The sequence below is a fragment of the Diabrotica undecimpunctata genome, chromosome 4 (assembly GCF_040954645.1).
Source record: "Diabrotica undecimpunctata isolate CICGRU chromosome 4, icDiaUnde3, whole genome shotgun sequence".
Taxonomy (NCBI): Eukaryota; Metazoa; Arthropoda; class Insecta; order Coleoptera; family Chrysomelidae; genus Diabrotica; species Diabrotica undecimpunctata.
The window spans coordinates 51,160,507-51,180,901 of record NC_092806.1 but is presented as its reverse complement, the minus strand read 5'-3'; the positions used below and the strand labels follow the sequence as shown (position 1 = coordinate 51,180,901).

General features: G+C 33.2%; 1 protein-coding gene across 5 annotated transcripts in view; it reads left to right on the top strand.

Moving 5' to 3' along the window:
- Positions 1 to 20,395, top strand: part of LOC140439504 (uncharacterized) — a 177,302-nt gene that overhangs the window by 120,782 nt on the left and 36,125 nt on the right. The window contains exon 1 of one of the 5 annotated variants that reach the window (XM_072529456.1): positions 13,688 to 13,805. The exons of 2 other annotated variants lie outside the window; for them this stretch is intronic. In XM_072529456.1, coding sequence (XP_072385557.1) covers positions 13,739 to 13,805 — 67 coding nt within the window. In that variant the 5' untranslated portion in view covers positions 13,688 to 13,738. Of the gene's footprint in view, positions 1 to 13,687; positions 13,806 to 20,395 lie in introns of those variants that run through there. 2 more of the 5 variants (XM_072529455.1, XM_072529457.1) reach the window with 2 other exon arrangements.

The following is a 20,395-nucleotide window of genomic DNA, read 5'->3' as shown; positions in this document are numbered from 1 at the left end:
AATGGTAGGTCCGACTATTTGTAGATCATTAAGAAAAACACGGGAAGAAGTTGAAGAGCCGTCAAACACAACTCGTAATTTAGTCGTAAGACTTTCTTTCTTCACAATACGATAATACTATCTTATGCCCGAACGAAATGTACTCATCAATGAATTGGACACATCTTTCATATTGCAACATCTTTAGAGTTACCAAGTTAGGAAGGTGACTTTTTTAGAGAATGTTTTACCACAAATCTGCCATCATCTCTCTAATACGTATCTCTAAAATGAGCCTCCTGCTCAGTTTATTCTAATGAAATATGATTAGAAGCCTAGCACTCCTCCGAATTCCATAATCTGTCTAGACACTCACACACTTTACTATCACAGAAATTGTATTATAGTAACGATGAAGGCAAATGAGAAATGAAACGACCAGGGATGATCAAACCGAATCAAATTTTTTGTAGTATAGATTTCTGCGGACCTTACCTTACCTGACCTGCTCACAATAGTTCCCATAAATGAGCTGCTCCGATTAAAATAACGATCTGAGTCTGAGATGGAATATGAAAATCGAATTAGGTGGGATTCCAATCCTTATGTTGGGAGGTACACGAATTGAAGAAATGTCTATGTGACTACTCGGAATTTGGTCACAGATATTATCACTGATAAAAAACGTTATTAAAGATAATCCAAATTAATTATAAATAAACTCTATTTTAACTCTGATTTTGAATTTGATGTTTGCTGAAGTAGATTGTTCATTGACACAGATATTTGTTGGAGTTTTCTCAATCATTTTACAAGACGAGATATTACGAAATTTAATTGAAAGCCATCACCTAAGCCAGCTCTGCAGTAATGCACATTACCAAATTTATCTCGAACCTGCACCTTGACGTTAGATATTAACACACCAGTACTTTGAACAACAGTAGAAAGAGGAACATTGTGACTGGATACTTAATAAGAAATATTATCACTGCTGCTGCTTCTCTTGAGTTATTATAATTTGGAGCTTGAGTATGATTGCCTTTAAATGATAATCACTTGCTTATTCCAGATGATAAGAGCAAATGAGAAATATAGGATGCCTCAGGTAATTATGATGTCTTGCGAACTTGTAAGTCAGACTTGTTATTCAAAAACCTGCACATCCGACTTAAAATTAAATATTTTTTCTGAAAACTGACTGAAAATCGCCAGTTTGGTTTCTAAAGCGACTCTATTTTTACGTTATATCTCGATTTTAGACATTTTGTTACGTAATGTGAAAATATGTAAATAGGACGAAGAAATGATATAAATATATTAGCACTTTAATGAGAAATGTTGCTTAAAAAGCTTGTATTTTACACAAATAAAATTCTTTTATTTTTACTGACTCAAAGCATGTACAACATTTGAATCTTGAATGACTATTTTTATGTAGGTACAATGCAAAAAATTAGTTTACACCAAGAACAATGAATTTCTTATTATATTATCACGGTATCAAAGTCGCGTAATAAAAAAAAGATTCGTGGAAAGGCCGATATAGCGCAATGCACACTGTTATTCAAATAATTTCAAATAAAGCGATTATTATGTATCAATTTGGCATTATGTATAAAGTGTGTACAAGCTCTATTCTCCTCTATTGGTTGCTATCTTAATTTGTTTGTAATGATTTTGTAAAAATTCTAATCTTTCAGACCATTATTTTATAAGATGTAGACATGGAAACATGTTTGTAAAATTAGCATTTATTGCTAATTTATTCCAGAAAGAAAAAATTTATTTCTTTAGTCGTTTCCGGAAAACAGTGGATATGGTTATTTTACGGTAAAGCTAGCATAGCCGTAGCTATATCTCGGCAAGGAAAAGGGGCACAGTTCTCATTTTGGCGGCATATTTTATTGCTATTTAATTACTGTTGATTGGTACATTGACCAATCCCCAAAATCATCCCCTGGCTCAAAACACACTTCCGGAAAATCCGAGATATCGGCCAAAAAGTGAACCGCGAGGAATTGATTACTAAATTTTCCAATAAAATCCCTTATAAAAAGGTATATAAAAAACCCAGTCGGGCTATGTTAAAAAGACAAAACGTTTTCGGAATAAGTATTCCATCATCAGTGTCCTAAAATATTTAACCACTTAATTAAAAAGAACATGAAATGATTTAAATTTTGACTTTGATTAATACTTACAATATATTACATGAATGTAGCCACTAAATATGAGGGTAAAAACCCTTTAAAAATTAATATATGAGGTTTAGTTTACATTATGTCGTTTTTACAAATAGGATGGTAAAGTTACCGTTGGATTGGTAACATGGCGACATATGACTCTACATTAAGTTGCAAGTCCTGAGACGGTATGTCTACGAGGACTTTATTAAAGCAACTGATTGAAATGACAATCTTAACAGGTTATGACGGAAGTCGTGACAGAGCAGTCAGTGTAACTGTATGTGTCTATTTAAGACAGAAGCCACCGTTAATATATGAAGTAATATATTTAAAATTGTGAAAGTTGAAATAAAATTAAAAAATTATAACAGTATCAACCATCAATGTTGTTGTTTTAAATTATGTATGTGAGATGAAATTGTGATGAGAAAATTATGTGATTATAGTTAGGCAACCAACTATACAATGTCAAGTGGTGTGATGAAAAAGATTCTAATATAAGGCCCTTTATGTTTCAATAACATTTGGTACCTGGAAAATGGAAACTAGACACAGGTGGAAACTTTGGTTTTTGAAAAGTATAGGAATTAATATATTTATTATGTGAGAATGTTATTCAATGAATGAAATAAAACTATTGTAATATAAAGTTCATGTAAAAATTGACTTATAACTCGATTATATTAGGCCCTGTATGTCAAAAAACAATAATATAATCGAGTTATAAGTCAATTTTTACATGAACTTTATATTACAATAGTTTTGCTGCCATGTCAACAGAAAATTCATCATCTATTGTCTCTAATTCATTTTGAACCTCGAGATATTTGTCAAAAACTTTTGATAGATAGTCTTTTCTAAAAATTAATTCATTTTTTGAAATATTACTTTTTTCATTTTCTTTAAACCAATTCTCCAATCTAGTTATCGAAGCTTTACTTCGACCTCTTGCCTTAACAAGATCATCTTTTACTTTAACAATATCATCAACCGTTTTATCCATGATTAGCTGATTGAATTAGATTAAGATTTAGTGAGCGAGAAATATGTGAAAATATGAGAATTTACACTAAAAATCGAAAATATAAGTAAAAGGATATAATAATTATAAAAATAATAGCGAAATAACGAAAATGTTCAATAAATGTTCAAAAAGAGTTTATAGTATGCACTTCACAAATGATACTAAAATTAAAAAAACTTACAGTTTGTTGAGTGTGATGCTAGGCGTTAAATCAGCTACCAGGATGAAGGAGTCTGGAGGCGTCCTACTGGAAGATGCTGCAGATGCTGCGTTGATGTCTAACTTGAAGATGAGACATGCGAAGATCTCTGATTCGAAGTTGAAATGTGAAGAAGTCCGGTTCGAAGGAACATGAACGAAGATGTAGGTGTTTGTCCTTACACCTTTGTCCTGATGGCTTTGTTTCACGCACCAGTAATAGGTCGCTGGTTCTTTCTCTTGGGGAACAAGGTTTTTCCTTAGGGAAATAGGTTCACTTTATATATATATTTCTTTGAAGGACCACCCAGAAAACTGGGAAAAATGAAGATTCGAAAAGAACGTTTGAACAAATATATTTAAACAAATACAATGTATTTTAAACGCCGATAACTTGCGTATGATACACACTTGTCGGTGATACAATATTGACACGAACTTATTAATATACCGACTGGTTTAAACCACTAATATGCCGCTGGGGCGAGTAGAGCCTGACGCTCCTTCAGTGCTGGAATTTGAACTGATACTGATGTCCACTCTCTCCCCTCAATCACAAACATTCCGAAATCTCCCCCCTGACCTCTCGACGTATTAAAAGATATGTTTATTTTTCAAATACCTTTAACTTTCAAATCATTGATAAAAACTACCTGATAAGGGCATTTGTCCCAACTTGCGGAATTTTGGAATGCGTCAGAGGGTAATTTGGAAAATACTAATCCTTTCATTGTTACGATTCTATGAAGGTTTTAGAAACTTGTGTAGAAAGTTATTTAAATGCAAGATAACGGCGCTTTGCAGATAATTAGTTAGTACAAAGAAATTTTATATATCTAAACTAATATACAGTATGATACAAAAATAAACTAAATAATATGATACAAAAATAGACTAAAAATATTAAGTATTGTTGTTACGCAACACGTATTTACAGTCATTAAGTTTGTATACATGTGTACCTAGTCTATAGTTTGTGTGGATACATAAATTGACAACCTAGATAATAACGGACATAGATTATAGTATATTTCACGCTTTTTCAAAAACCTGTAACCCTTTTCGTTGCCGAGATATAGAGATGGGTATGCTAGCTCTACATTACAATTAGCATAGCCATTGTTTATGAAATCCCGTTACAGCAATATATTGTTTCTTGGCGTAAAACTTCTACAATACATTAGAAATTAATTCCTTGCGGTTCACTTTTCTAGTTTCATCGTTTGTGGCCGATATCTCGATTTTTCCAAGGATGAGTTTTGCGTTAGGGGGGATGGGTTAGTGTTTTTGGGGATTGTTTAATATACAAATCAACAGCAATTAATTAGCAATAAAATATGCCGCCAAAATGGGCCTATACCACTTTATTTTGCCGAGATAGCTATGGTTATATCGTAATGTTAGCATACTCACTGTTTCTCGGAAACGGCTACAGCAATAATTTTTTTCTTTCCGTAATAAATTATCAATAAATTGAATTAAGCCTTATAAAAAGGATATGCAAACTTTACAAACACCAGGGAAACAAAGGAACCTGCAATCAGAAAATTTCCTCGTTATGGTATTTTAACATTTAAGAAAATTAATATTAGTAACTTGAGATAATGTAACAGTTTACGTTAACCATTCTAGATTTTTCTGGCGATTTACGTTTTACGATTTTGATTTGTTCCACTTATTGGGAACTTTTTCTTAGAGCTCTTGAGGAATGTAAACACAATTAAATGCGCGAATAATAAAAAATAGTCTTCTAACAGCCCCTTTTATTGACTCTAACCTACCCAAACTTAATAATGTATATATATATATATATATCATCATCAATTAGCCTATATTTGTCCACTACTGAACGTAGGCCTCCCGCAAAATTTTCCACCTATTTCTATCTTGAGCTTCTTGCATCCAGTTTGTGGTGATGCGCTTGAAATCATCCGTCGATCTAGTCGGTCATATATAAATATATATATATATATATATATATATATATATATATATATATATATATATATATATACATATATATATATATATACATATATATATATATATACATATATATATATATATATATATATATATTATATATATATATATATATATATATATATATATATATATATATATGTATATATACAGTTTGATTGATTAGTGTGAGTTAAAAATTATAAAACATATTCGTTTTCATGATATTCGTTAAATCAAATACAGGGTAAGTCAAAATGCAAGTACATTCTTGGTAATTTTAAATAGAACACCCTGTATTTTATATCACTATCGAAAAGTACTAATATCGTACTTCAAATTTTATGAAGTACTCCCTATACCTAAAGTTATCAGTTTTCTAGATATTTTTATTTTTCCACCAAAGTATTAATTTGGTAAATATTTTAACGTTTACCAATATGATTGATTTGTCAGAAACTGACAGTTTCATATTATTGCTTATTAATTCAGTAACGAAATAACGACACAGAAAAAAAACAATTTATTTCAAATAAAATTTATAAAAAATAACAACACATAGAAAAATTAAAAAAAAACAGTAATTTTAACGTATCTTACTTAAGTAAGGTGTTCAAAATGACCTCCCAAAACATCTATGCATACTTGAAAGCCTTTTGCCTACATTACTAAGCATTTGTAAAGAAATATTTTGAAATGCAATTCGGATTCTATTTTTCATATCATCCCTTGGTGTTGGAGATATTTTATATAATTCGTTCTTAACGTAACCCCAAAAAAAGAGTTCATTTTACTGAATTCTGATGACCTTGGGGGCCACCTTACCGGTCCATCCCTTCCGATCCATCTTTCACCAAACTGATCATTAGGTTCACCACGTACTAATTCGTTGGGGTGCGTAGGAGCACCGTCATGTAGAAACCACATTTGCTCACGTATATTAAGTGGAACCTCTTCTAATAATATCGGTAACTGATTTACGATAAAATCTAAATAAATCTCACCATTTAAGTTATCTTCAAAAAAATATGGTCCTACTACATGGTTACCGAAGATACCTCCCCACACATTTAGAGACCATCTTGTTTGACTATATGTTACTATGTGGTATGGATTACTTGTTGAATAGTAGTGAAAGTTATGCCTATTAACACAACCGTTTCGATGGAATGTAGCTTCATCACCAAATAGGACCAAATCAAAAAAAATTCTCTGCTCATTCATTTTTTTAAGGCCCATTCACAAAATGTTATTCGTTTCTGAAAATCATCATTATTTAATTCTTGGTGTTTTTGAATATGATAAGGATGCATCTTGTTTTTAGATAGAATGTTTTGAACAGAGTAGTAACTAAGTTCTTGTTCATTGGAAATACTCCTTATACTTGTGTGTGGGTTTTATGTAACTGCCATCAACACACTCATTTCGTTTTCCTCTGTCACACTAGTTTTTGTTCGTTCATGTTTTTCATAATTTACTGAACCAGTGCGGTTAAATCGATCTTTCAATTTTTCAAATTTATCTTGTCTAGGTTGCCGCCTATCTGAAAACAGTTTCTGATAAATTCTAGCTGATAGTAATGACATTTTTTTTGCATTCCCCCAATATCCAGATCATATCTACCATTTCATCAGTAGTAAAATTCATTATTGCTAATTTAAATTGAATTAATTACTGAATTACTAAATAATAATTGTTGCTAATGTACGGTGTACCCCAATACTGAATTAATAAACAATAATGTCAAACTGTCAGTTTCTGACCAATCAATCATGGACAACTGACAATAATTATTGGTAAATGTTAAAATATCTACCAAATTTATACTTTGGTGGAAAAATAAAAATATCTAGAAAACTGATAACTTTAGGTATAGGGAGTACTTCATAAAATTTGAAGTACGATATTAGTACTTTTCGATAATGATATAAAATACAGGGTGTTCTATTTAAAATTACCAAGAAAATAATGTACTTGCATTTTAACTTACCCTGTATTTGATTTAACGAATATTATGAAAACGAATATGTTTTATAATTTTTAACAATTATTTAAAAACTATGGTTGCAATAGATCAATGTTCCTATACCCCTTTTTAGTTATACAGTTATTTACAATTATTTATATAAAAAACTTTATATTTTTGTGATGTGGAAGTGAAGCAAATTTTAAATTTAAAATAAAATACAGGGTGTTCCGTTTAAAAAAAACGTAAGTTTGGTCTGCCATTATCTTATAGAATACTATGTAAGATTGTAACTAATTTTAAAATATGGAGTTTAAAGCTGCCTACAATTTTTGTCAATAACTTTTTTTTGTAATTTTTTACTATAACATATCTACTGAGCTTCCTTACACTAATCAATCACCCTGTATATGTATATTATATATATATATATATATATATATATATATATACATATATATATATATATATATATATATATATATATTATGTAAAGTATGATTAAGAAAGAAAATTAAGATAGCATAAATGAATACCTAATACAATGAAGTTACTTTATTAAAAAAATTTCAGTTTTCAAATAAAAGCTGTGCATAAGAAAACTTAATTAATATTAATTAATATTAATTTCGTCCCATTTTTAATCTAACCTTCAAACTTATTTGTTATAAGATATAATATTCATGAGTGGAAAATAAATGTACTCAATATATTATTAACATTTACTTTAAATTTATTTATTCAAAGACCTTTTAAGATTTTGTGTCACTGTTTGACTTGTTGGTCAAGATCACAGATTTTAACCTTCCCAATTTATAAGAGAAAAATGTAAATTATGCACTTATTGTTTCAAAACCAATGATATTGATGGGCAATTTAGTTTTAAAAACAAAACCGTAATACATTAAAAAAAAATTTTTAATAAATTAATGGTGCAGCTTTGACGAAAATATTCTTTACTTTTTAAAATAATAATTTTTTTAGTTTATTTGATACCTTTTAAAAAGAAGTGACTATTTTAAATATTGTATTTATATGGGATTAAACCACAATTGATTGTAATGAGAATAACATTTTACGTTGAAGTTTCGATTTTCAATCCGGAAATCGTTTTCAAAAAATTTATAAATCAAGAAAATTTGGGTTTAACCCGTAAACCAAATTTGAGAGTTGACTTTCTTGGTCTCGATCTTATAAGTAAATATCCATATTTTTAGTAAACATTCTAAGGGGTGATGTTATACCCTCTGGTTGATATCAAATTCTGTCTTTCTGTACTTATATAGCTAATAATTATAGATGATATGTTTCTGACCTATTATCTTATTAGTGTTGGTATATTCTGATTGCTGACTGCATGTTGCAGTGTTGGTAACTAGAGCCCGCTTAATTTTATTGATCAGTTTGCTACACGTTTTTCTTCATTTAGTACAAGGGGGGATGCCTGTCTGATTTTCCTCTTTTTGCTAACTGTTTATTTTATGAATGTTAATGGATCTTTCCACTGTGCTCTATGCTTATTTTCGTAGGCATGTTTGTATATCTAGGACATCTGATCTGACTTTAATCTATCTTTGATTTATCTTTGATCTGTCTTTGATCTGTCTTTGATCTGTTTTTGACCTGTCTTTGACCTATCTTTGATTTGTGTTTGGTCTGTATGTGATATATTGTTAATTTTTTTTTATTTGACCGTGAAAACACGGAACAAGATGGTGATGAAGAAGAATTGGGCTGTACAGAAGTGAAGATAAAATGTGCAAACTTCAAAACGGGAAAACAGCGGGAGAAGACGGCATATGTGCAGAACTTATAAAAAACAGTGAAGAGGCACAATACAGAAAGATTTATGAACTAATACAGAATATTTGGAGTGAGGAAATAATGCCCTAAGAAGGGAAGAAGGGAATTATAATGAAAATCCCAAAACAAGAAGACCATAGAATATGTAAAAGCCTAGCAGAGACAGACTATTTATAGCAATATAGACAGAACAAAGCATAGGAGATTACTTATAAAAAATATATATGGACCAGTTAAGAATAACACCACCGCGTAATACAGGGTGAGAAATAACCGAGAACTGGAAGAATTATCTAAAGAGCCAGATATAGTAAAAATAATAAAGACAGAAGGACTAAGATGGACTGGTCATGTTAAGAGAAAAGATCAGTGTGTCATAAAGCTGGCCTGAGAAGAGAACCTGAAAAGAAAACGACCGCTAGGGAGATCAAGGATGCGGTGAGAGATAATATTGCAGTAGATTTAAGCACTCTAAATATTGGACCAACAGAGGAATTAATAATGGACCATTGCAAGTGGAAGCAGAGTTGTTAAATCAGCGCAGACTCTCCTTGGCTGTTAGAGTTAAGACGAAGAAGCATATTCGAGAGTAAATGACATATTTCTATATCTTAATGAAGGAACATGAAAACCAACACCCTTGGGGGTATTCGGGAGTTGTAATATTATACATAATAGAAAAGCTTTCTTGTATCTGATATGTAAGTCTTTTTTCATTTTTTCATATATTTTGCTTTTACATATAATTTCACATGCAAAGTACATAGCCTAAATCAATTAAATGAATACATTGTACAGTTTGTATCAGACTGGTTACAAACAATGTTATAAATGTCTTAATGTATTGTACATTACGTCAATCCTTTCACTGTAATCATTTTTACAGTTATCATTTAATTAACAGTATATATCGTACCAACTCTTTTACTTAATTAGGGTTACAGTTGTTTGCTTGATTGTTTCAATTTTGTTTTTAAAATTTTTTGTATTAGGCGTTTATTCTTTGTTTTATGTTGTTGTTTTTTAGCTTTTAGTTTTTGTTACAACACAGACCTATGTACTGTGACCTGATGATGAGACACATATTGTAATCCTCGAAACAGGTAGCCTAGAAATTCTATTTCAATAAAAAACTTACCGAAGATTGTGAGGATTGACTTCTTTCCTATACACTATTTCAAATAAAACTGATAGCTTAAACATGCGCGATGAAGCTAAACGACTGCCGGCAACATGGCGACCGTTGCTTCAGCGACCCCCCATATCAACCTACAGCGCTCAGGCCACGTCAGCTCAAACCAAGTCAGCGCATACCGTTCCCGCGCACACTGATAGTATAAAAGCAGCCACACAGGGTAAGATCGGTCGTCAAGTTCCCGGATAAGCCACATTATGATAACAGGATTATAGCGACAATGCGCTGTCCTGAGTTTTTGCATTCGGTTAGGAAACCATGTTGGGGTTCTATTACCCAGGACCTCCACATGAAAAGCATTTGGCTGATAGTTGTGCCCCTATCGCGCATCAGAGTGCTATAGGGGGGAAAGGGATGGTCTGGAGCATTGGAGCGCGGTGGGGTGACTCCTGTTTTTTACTCGAGTTAACACACCTCGCTCCAATGAATTGTTACACATGAACGTAATTCATAGGGGTGAACATTTCTCACAGGCTACGTTTAATCAAATTGCTTGCTTGCTTAAGATCGGTCGTCACTCGACACTGGAAAGTAGGCAAATTGATACCTCAGTGCCGTTTAACGGTTTTTGTATTTATACAGAACACGATACTGGTACGTTACGAGTGAGGGGAGTAGGCAGAGTGAGACCCTGGACTCAAACGGAACCGTTTTCTTCTTAAAAATAGCTCTAAACTGGGTGCAGAACCGTCGAGCATTAAATTCTAAACGCGGTTCGTCCTCTACGGGGAGAAATTTTTCATTCTTACTAAATCTTTTTCTAATCTTCTAACACGCAAATACCATCTTCTCTGTGATCTTGCTTTCCTTTAGTCATGTCGTGACCATCAAGTCATTCCAAAATCTCTTCAAATAAACGTCACACTAAATCTTCATCAATTTCCAAAATTCTTGGAGCAACTAGTTTTTCGCTTCTTAGAAATTCAATTCATTCCACACGAAGCAACTTAGATACAACAAATTCCCAACCTTTTAAAACCTACAATGAGATCCAATCTTTCAATATCCATTCATTATTAAGGGGCACTTAAGATCGTCTTTCTCACCAAAAATCCCAACATATTTTTGACAACAAAAGCCAAAAACACAGAAACGCAAATTGCACCAACTTATCTTACAGCAAAATCCACAGCTCATTTCAAATCAACAACACTCTACTGTATTCAGACGTCCGATCTAGCTACCAAAGCTCTACCGAAAGGTTTAAATTTTTCTGTTACTCCTCTTTCTATCCTAACTAAGAAAATTATTTGCCAAACTGATCAGTCTTTTAGAAAGACGTGCCCTCAAAGAACTTTATAACAACCCTGACATTGTCATCCTTCCGGCCGATAAAGGTAATACCACCGTCATTCTAAACTCATCTAATTATTTCGACAAAATGTTGCGAATCATTCCGAATTCCAAAGGTATGAAGCCGTGTAAAAATCCATGAGCCCAATGTTTCCCTAAAACCCGTCGTCAGTACATACAACTACCCCACTCAGAAATTGGCAAAACATCTTGCTTTATCCTTAAAACCATTAGCCGAAAACGCCTCATCCTTTGTCAAAAATTTTTTTCATTTCATTAATCTTCTGAAAAACATTTCTATTTCACCCTCACATATACTGGTTAGTTTTAACATTGTTTCTTGCACTCTCAATGGTGCCCCAATGGGATCATCCCTCTCTCCCGTAATAGCTGATATCTACATGGAACATTTCGAAACAGCAGCCCTGTCCTCATCAAATCTCAAACCCACCTACTGGTTACGTTACGTTGATGACACCTTTGTCATTTGGCTCCATGGTAGAGATACATTAGATCTCTTCCTCTTCCACCTGAATGGAATGGAAAGAGTGAAGAGTTTTAAATATCTCGGAGCAACAATCACTGCAGATAACAATATCGCGGAAGTGATTAAAGGAACAATTCAGACAGCAAACAGATGTATGTACAGCCTCCACAATACTATTAAATCTAAAAGCCTAACACGAACATCAAAGATTAGAATATATAAAACGGTGATTAGACCGGTGCTCATGTATGGGTGTGAGACGTGGACCCTAACCAAAGAAACTGAAAAGAAAACTTAGATGTTTTGAGAGGAAAATCCTCAGAAGAATCTTTGGGCCTTATCACGACATTAAGAACAACCGAATGAGAACAAATGCTGAGGTCAAGCAGATTTATAGAGCGAACGATATAGTCCAAGAGATTAAATCCCAACGTCTAAGATTGGTTGGTCATGTCCAAAGACTCCCGAATAACCCCCTTGCCAAGTTAATATGGAAGGAAGCCCCCACAGGAAGAAGGCCTTTAGGACGTCCACAAATGTTATGAAGAGACAATAATATATGGTCAAATCTAAGAACAATGGAGCTACCCACTGACCCAACTATTATGAACGACCGTTCAAGATGGAAGCAAGTTGTGCAGTCAGCCAATACCCCACCCCGGGTTGTAGTACTACGAGAAAAAGAAGAAGAATTCGCATTATGTGTCCAGCCCATTTAAGTCATTGTGTTTTAATGAACGTTACAATATCTGGTAGAGATTTGGTATAATTCGAAATTATATCTTTTGCGCCACTGCCCTTGATAATTTATACGATAGCATCAAATATTTTGCGGAGTATTTTACGTTCGAATATTCCCTGAAGTCTGCCATCCTTCTGCAGTAGAGTCCATGTTTCCGCCCCATATAAAAGGATCTGCCTCAGCAGAGTTTTGTATACAATAATTTTAGTTTTCCGTTGAATCTTTCTTAAGTGGAATTATTTTTGGACACCATAGTATGCCCTCTTTGTAAAGTTAATTTGCCTTTTAATATATTTATTTGTTTTGTAACTAGCAACCCAAGGTATGGGGATAAACCAATGTCCCAGATGTGAAACCATGACCCAAGGATGAACACAACTGCGGATTTGGTCAACTTCGTGAAGAGCCGTAAGCTGCAGTACTTGGGACATATAATGAGAAATCAAGGCAGATACGAGCTACTCCGATGCATTTTGCAAGGTAAAATTGAAGGAAAAATGGCCCCAGGACGAAGAAGAATATCCTGGCTTGCTAAGCTGAGAGCATGGTATAGAAAGGCCTCAACAGAGCTATTTCGTATAGCAACCAACAAAGTCATCATAGCCAGAATGATCGCCAACGTTCGGAACGAACAGGCACCTTAATAAAAAGTACCCAAGGTATATGAACCTGTCATTACGTCAACATTATTAATATATTAATATCATATTAATATTATTTGTATCTAATTTTGTTTGATTCTCTTTAAGAATTTTAATATCCTCCAACAATTATATAAAGTTCCAGCACTGGTCAATGTCAAGGAAACGCAACCGCAGAAAACCCGTTTATCAAAATTTTTAAATTTATTTTTTAATGGCCAATTATTACCGGCGCAACTAGTTCAAATTATTAGCTTCTATGGTTACTAAAGTGCTGCTGATTAGTATCGCATGCTTTGGGTTCGCGGTAGCGAATACCACCAAAGGTAGGTATCTCTTTTATTGATCTATCACAAATTATTACAAATTTTGGTAAAGTAAATTGAGATGATATGTATGTTTTATAACACACCTTCGTACTTACTTCACTTACGTTAATAACTTTAAGAAGAATTAGTTACCTTAACCTTTATAACAAATATATTTACCTTTAATCATTTTAAAATATTAATAAGTTCTCTATCTTGTAACGTTTTTCGTTACACTGTTTTTTATTAAAAATTTTGTCCATGCAAGATATATTTAGATTAGTATACACATAATATATTTTTAGCCTATATACTTCTTTGATTTCTATTATCACTTCGCAGTAAGATCGTCATAATTATTCTTCTTCTTAATTACCTTTATTAAAAATTTGTTTATATTTAATTTTTTTCGTCTGGTACTTCTCCGGTGCGAATGTTGGCGATCATCATGCCAATTTGGACTTTTTTTGTAACTGCTCGAAACAGAACTGAGGTCTGAAGATTCAACCAAGTTCTAAGGCTATGGAGCCAGGAAATATGTCGTTTAAACAGTCATTCCAGCATTTTGAGATTGTCCAATGCTTCATCGACCTATTGGCAATTTGTTTCGAGATATTATTACTATTCTGTTCTTGCGCCATTCCATCAATATGTTTATTTCATTCTATTCTTCTTTTTTGTATTCATATATTAACTATTTTGCACTTAGTATATTCAAATGTTACATTTTTTAGGCCTTAGTATGCACTTTTCAAGAGAAGCAATTTTTTAATGTGTTGGTAAAATAAATATTGGCTGAAGTTCAAGTTTGTGAGGTCGCTACCGTTGTCACCAAAGGGTTTTCGCGCTGTATCTCATAAACTAACAACCCTATAGAATTTTTTTAACAAAAAGACATAACTTTAGCCAATTAAATTGTGTACTACTTTATTCCTATTATTTTTTATTGTAAAAAAATAAAAAGGTTATAAACGGAAATAACTAAACATGTTTGAACAAATTTTCTTGTGGGTCATATAACTTTTGTTTTAGTAATTTTGCAATAACATGACATCAGAGTAATATTAAAGGGGATTTTCCAATTAATGATTTTTACTAAAAATTTGTTTAGTTTCTTTAAATTATCTGGAATTTCCTACTCTCCGAAGTTGACCGGGTTCTTGAATACTCTTAAGGACACGATAAAAACGAACCATTAGGCTTACTTATTTTTTTATTTATATAATTTATCATTTTATTAACAGTCCTATGTTTTTATTAATTTACCATTGACCTTTTTACCCACCACCAGTTAGAATCTGGAGAGCGTTTTTTACGTAATATCCCCAGTAGGTCTAATCTACTCAAAATTTCCAGGCAAGATAATATTGAGCTTTTAATTTATATTATATTTATTTATATATTTAAAAAGTTGTTTTCCAGCTATTGTATTTTTATTTTCTTTGATGGTTCAGGCTGCGGTTCAGTATCTATCTGTATCTGTAGAGTAGGGAGGGCGAGTTAAGTTTCACAGCACTTAGGCCACAATTGACCCATTGTGCATTCTCCCAGGGAGCTGTCACCCTTAGCTCATTGTCCATCCTGCCATCTCTAGTAAGGTGGACAAGTCACCAGGAGACATCTCTCTTATGTGGGCAGGTGTGGGCCAGGACTCGCCGAACGCGTACTCTCGTATTAACGATAACTCTGGGCATTCACATAGGACATGCTCTACAGTTTCGTCTTCTCGTTCACACTTCCTACATAGAGGTGTGTCTGCTAGCCCCAGTGTGTGGAGGTGTTTGCTTAGTTGACAATGACCAGTTAAAAAACCAACTGCCAAACGTAGGTTTTTCCTGGTCATTCCCAAGTACTTCTTTGATGTTGACTCTTCAAGGTTACTTAGTGTTACCCTGGTAAGTTTACATCCTTTCCCTTCTTCCTATCCTTTTACGGTTTGCGTATGGGAGTGACATTTGACAATTTCCGCGATTGTTGTAGTTGACCAACCAAAAAGATCCCCAGGTCCTAAGAGTCTTAGGCCTGCCGCCTTCCTAGATAATTGGTCAGCAATTCGGTTGCCTTTATTCCTATTGTGACCTTTAACCCCCTTCAGGATGATGGTATTACCATCCGAAGCTTGAGTTAGTGACTCGTGACACTCCATTACTAAACCTGATGTGACACGTGGTCTTGCACTGCCGCCTTCCTAGATAATTGGTCAGCAATGCGGTTGCCTTTATTCCTATTGTGTCCTTTAACCCACCTCAGGATGATGGTATTACCATCCGAAGCTTGAGTTAGTGACTCGTGACACTCCATTACTAAACCTGATGTGACAGTGGTCTATTCAAGGTTAGTAGCGCTTGTCTGCTCTCTGTGCAGATCATTATAGTTTTCCCTGCTATAACTTTTTGGGTTATCTCTTTTGCGGCTATGGAGATACCAGTCAGTTCTGTCTGAACTACGCTGGCATTTTTGCCCATACCCCACTTTATTCTTAGGTTCAGTGATCTGGAGTATATCGCGCGTCCTGAGCCTTTTTTCATTTTGGAGCCATCGGTGTATATACAATAGGCATTTGCCACGTTTGTCTTCATATACTGTCTTGTTTTAATTTTGTAGGGTTTGTTAAAGACAAACTTTGGTTCAATTGAGTCGCAGTCTGCCTGTAGGAGTGGTAACGCATCCAGCTCTCCTCGCCAGAAACGAGTTCTCAATTATCCCATTCCTACATCAAGGTTTGCACCAGCTGAGCGCAGTCGCATCATTGTCACTAGCGCCACCTCTTTGACATATATATCTAGAGGCGTGATGCCAATGATCAACTCCATTGCAGCAGTTGGTGTTGTTTTCATGGCACCTGTTATATTTATGCAAGCCATCCGCTGAATATGGTTTAGTTTGTTAATCGCTGTTGCCTGTAGCACTTTTGGTACCCAAGCAATAGCTCCGTAAGTTAGCATTGGCCTAATGGGTTCAGTATCTAATTCAGTATAAATAGTCCAAGCTGCACAGACAAAAATGATTGATTTTGAGCACTAATTAGTTAATTTTTAAAAATAGCACAGCGTTGTGCCAGTCAATGCAAGAAATAACTTTCACGTCCTATGAAGTGTTGATTATAATTTTTTTACCGCACTCTTAAAGTGCAAAAAGATGTTTTTTTTTGTTAATTTTTATTTTTACGTTATCAAATCAATATCTTAGGATAAAATGAGCACAATATTGAACTAAAATACATAATAAATGTGACCCAATAGTTTACGCAAAATTAACAATTGAATGTCAAAAAATGAGAGAGAATGGGAGAATGGGAATTCTGGGACTTCTCCTTTTGCCGACAAGAATGTAGCGTAGAATAATTTTTAAATAATTTTAAACTGTTTGTCCTAGTTTTAGTGTAGTGTTATGTACAATTTATGTTTAATTTCATGTTTATTACATTCTGCGCTTGCTGGATAGCCCAAATTTGACGAAATGCCCCTGATGATGCTGTAGAAAGCGAAAGTACTTGGGCAAGATTTGATTACTAAAATTATGCTCGATATTTGCCTTTAATTTTTCAAAATTCATTTATTCGAGCATTCAACCTTATATCAAAAAATATATTTGATGTTTCATTTCCTAATTGTGACAGAATAATAAGTAAATTAGTATCGTTAAACACTATTATCACATTTGTTTCGTATTTTAAAGTTTCTAAAGCCGTTTTGACGATCAGCGTCTTCCTCGACTTGTTTACTTAGAAAACCTACAGCTTGCAACTTCATACATAACAAATTAATGAGTTTTTGTTTATTTTTATCATATACTAAAAACTCTTTTGGTTTTAGAGAGATATTTGTAGTTTTATTAAAATTTATTTATCTACCAATCCCAAATTTTTGCCGACGAAGACATTCAGCTGTTTTAGTTCGTTCTCCTTTGTATCGAAAACTATGTCTGGTTAGTAACACACTGTGTTTTGTCACATACTCAACATATTTAAGTAAAATATTTTCCATCAAGTCATTTTTATGGCTATGGTTATGGTAGATCGGGGTAGGGCCCATTTATGAGCCCTTCAGACACTTAGTCCACCTAAGACGGATCCATTGTATCACTCCTATTGTAACGAGTCCGTTACTTAAATAATCGTTTACCTTTTTTTTGTGACTGGAATCTTTTAATTTAATTCTAAATTAAATTCATATTGAAATATTCTTAAACTAAATATTTAAATAACTCCCAGTAAATCTTATTTTCTAAGGTTGGCATTAAACCGCGCCACCAGTGGTAAGGTTCTAAAAGTACATCCGTTCGACGACGAGTAGAACCTTCACAGGGTTACTTGTCAACTGGATGTGATCGAAGAAAGATCGTTTCGATCAGAATAGTAGCGGCTGGGAAGTGCCATTTTTTCCCGAATTGAGTTTAAGTTTATTTTATTGTCAAGAGCTGTTTGTTTTAGAAGAAATCATTTGAGTTATTTTGTTGTTTGTACGAGGATACTTTCAGTTGGGTCACCCTAGCCGGTAAGATGAAATTACAAATAAATTATAAGGAAAAATCCTTCATATCGTCCGCCATTGCTAGTAAAATTCAGATCTATTTTTAATTTCTTCTCTGATAGGTATTTCATATATTTTATACATGTCATATTTCACCTTATTTCATTAAGGAAAATGTTTTATACCTAAATAAATTATAAGTATTAGATTCTATTTCTATCTCAAATTTTTATTTCCTTTCAAGAGTGAAAGCAAACAATTATTTATTTCAATTTCATACCGTTTAAACCGGCTAATATTTCTTTTTTTTTCCTATTCTATAATATATAAAGATCATGCTTTCCGTTAAAACTATCTATTTAATATATCCATACATTATAAAAACATTGTCACTCCATTCGAAGGTCACTATTTACCATTAAGGTTTTTATTTCAATTTAAGGTCACTTGTTGACATTTCTTGTATCGCCTTTCAAGGTTGATAAACCTTGTGTTTTTCCTTACCTTTTGTACGTACAAAGAACATGAAGTAACACAATTGTTCCTTTTTAGCCTACTCCCAGAATCCAGTTGCAAATCAGGGGAAGAAATCTTTTTAGTTTTTGGGTTGTACTTACTAAGGACAAGGGGAAGAAGTTTTAAGTTCACTGGTTTTTATTGGAAATTTAAGAAGAATTTTAAGTTGACTTATTTGTCTAATAGTACCTGATACAGGGAATCCAGGTTTGGTGTACCTTTTACCACCTGAGTCTAGTTCTCCACCGGATCATCTTCAAGGGCAACCTACGGAAACCGGCAGGAAGAACTTACTTTTATTTTTGTTTCTCATTCAATTATTTTAAATAACTTTTGCTACGTCCTCTTCAAGGTTTTAACTTTTGGTTCACTTTTAATTTAAATATATATCCTTAATAATAAATACCTTCAATTTTCTTAAAACATTAATCATTGTAACTTAATTTAATTATTTATTGTCTACCAAGGGATGAGGTTATAACTCTCCCTTGAATTTCTCTTTGTTAGGTTATCGTGTGCACACATATCCACAGAGTTTTCACTTGAAAACCTAAACAATTCTTGAACGAAAACTAAACTATTAGTGAGTAGTATATAATTATATTTATTATTTATACATTATTATTGGGTATAACTTTTGTCACGATTTGAAATTAAGGGGTATATCAGGGGTAAATTGTTTTATAATTATATTCAGGGATTTTACTGTAAATATAGCTAAGTTAACTGTACATAAGAGGTGGTGGGTAGTATATAAGCATTTAAAATAGTCTGTACCTAAGTTTGGTAATTATTAAAGTTGTGGTTAAAATTTAATATTTCAATTAGTACCTATCTTTCATATTTCAGCAATACAAGATATCTCGGAAGAAAACATTTAACTTCCTGGCGCCCAAGCATTCATTAGAGCAACTTTTATCTTTCATCCGTTTATTTCTTGGTGGTTTTCTTGTCATTAGTTCTTGTATCTTACGGTCTCTGTAGGGCATGCAAATTGGCCGAATCCTTCTTTGAGTGTCAAGTGGTCATTCTCCTGCATAGTCGCTAGCCAACACTCAATTCTGCTATATTTTAAAATTCATATTTACCCTTTATTTATTTCTTTTACATAATTTATTTCTATCTAATCCCTTCCATCTTCCGTTATTCCACATATTAGTTCGTTGATGTATCAAGGTACATTTTAGAGTTCACCCTTTTGCTACACTGGATAGAGTCACCCAGACTCCATAGCACATTTTTGTTACACTATCGTACGAAATAGGTCCATAAGGACCTAGTCTTTGGCGTTTTTGGGGTCCAGGCTGCTCAGGGCTTCCATCTCTGCCATATTCAACAGAGGCTCCAAGTCTGAGCCATTCCTGTCGTTCGAGTCATTTACTTTCCATGATATTTGGTGTAATAATCCCCCACAACTGAGCCAATTCGGCTACTCGAAAAAATAGTTAACTTTACTTACGTTTTTTAACTGTAAATAGTGTTTTTTTTTTTAATAAGGATTATACTCTCATAACATATAGCTCTTTAACTACTGAATGGCGGCAATTTTAATTCTTAATTGTTATTAACTTAGCAGCTGTGACCTTATAAACCAATTAAGCTAACTCCAGTTCTATTGGT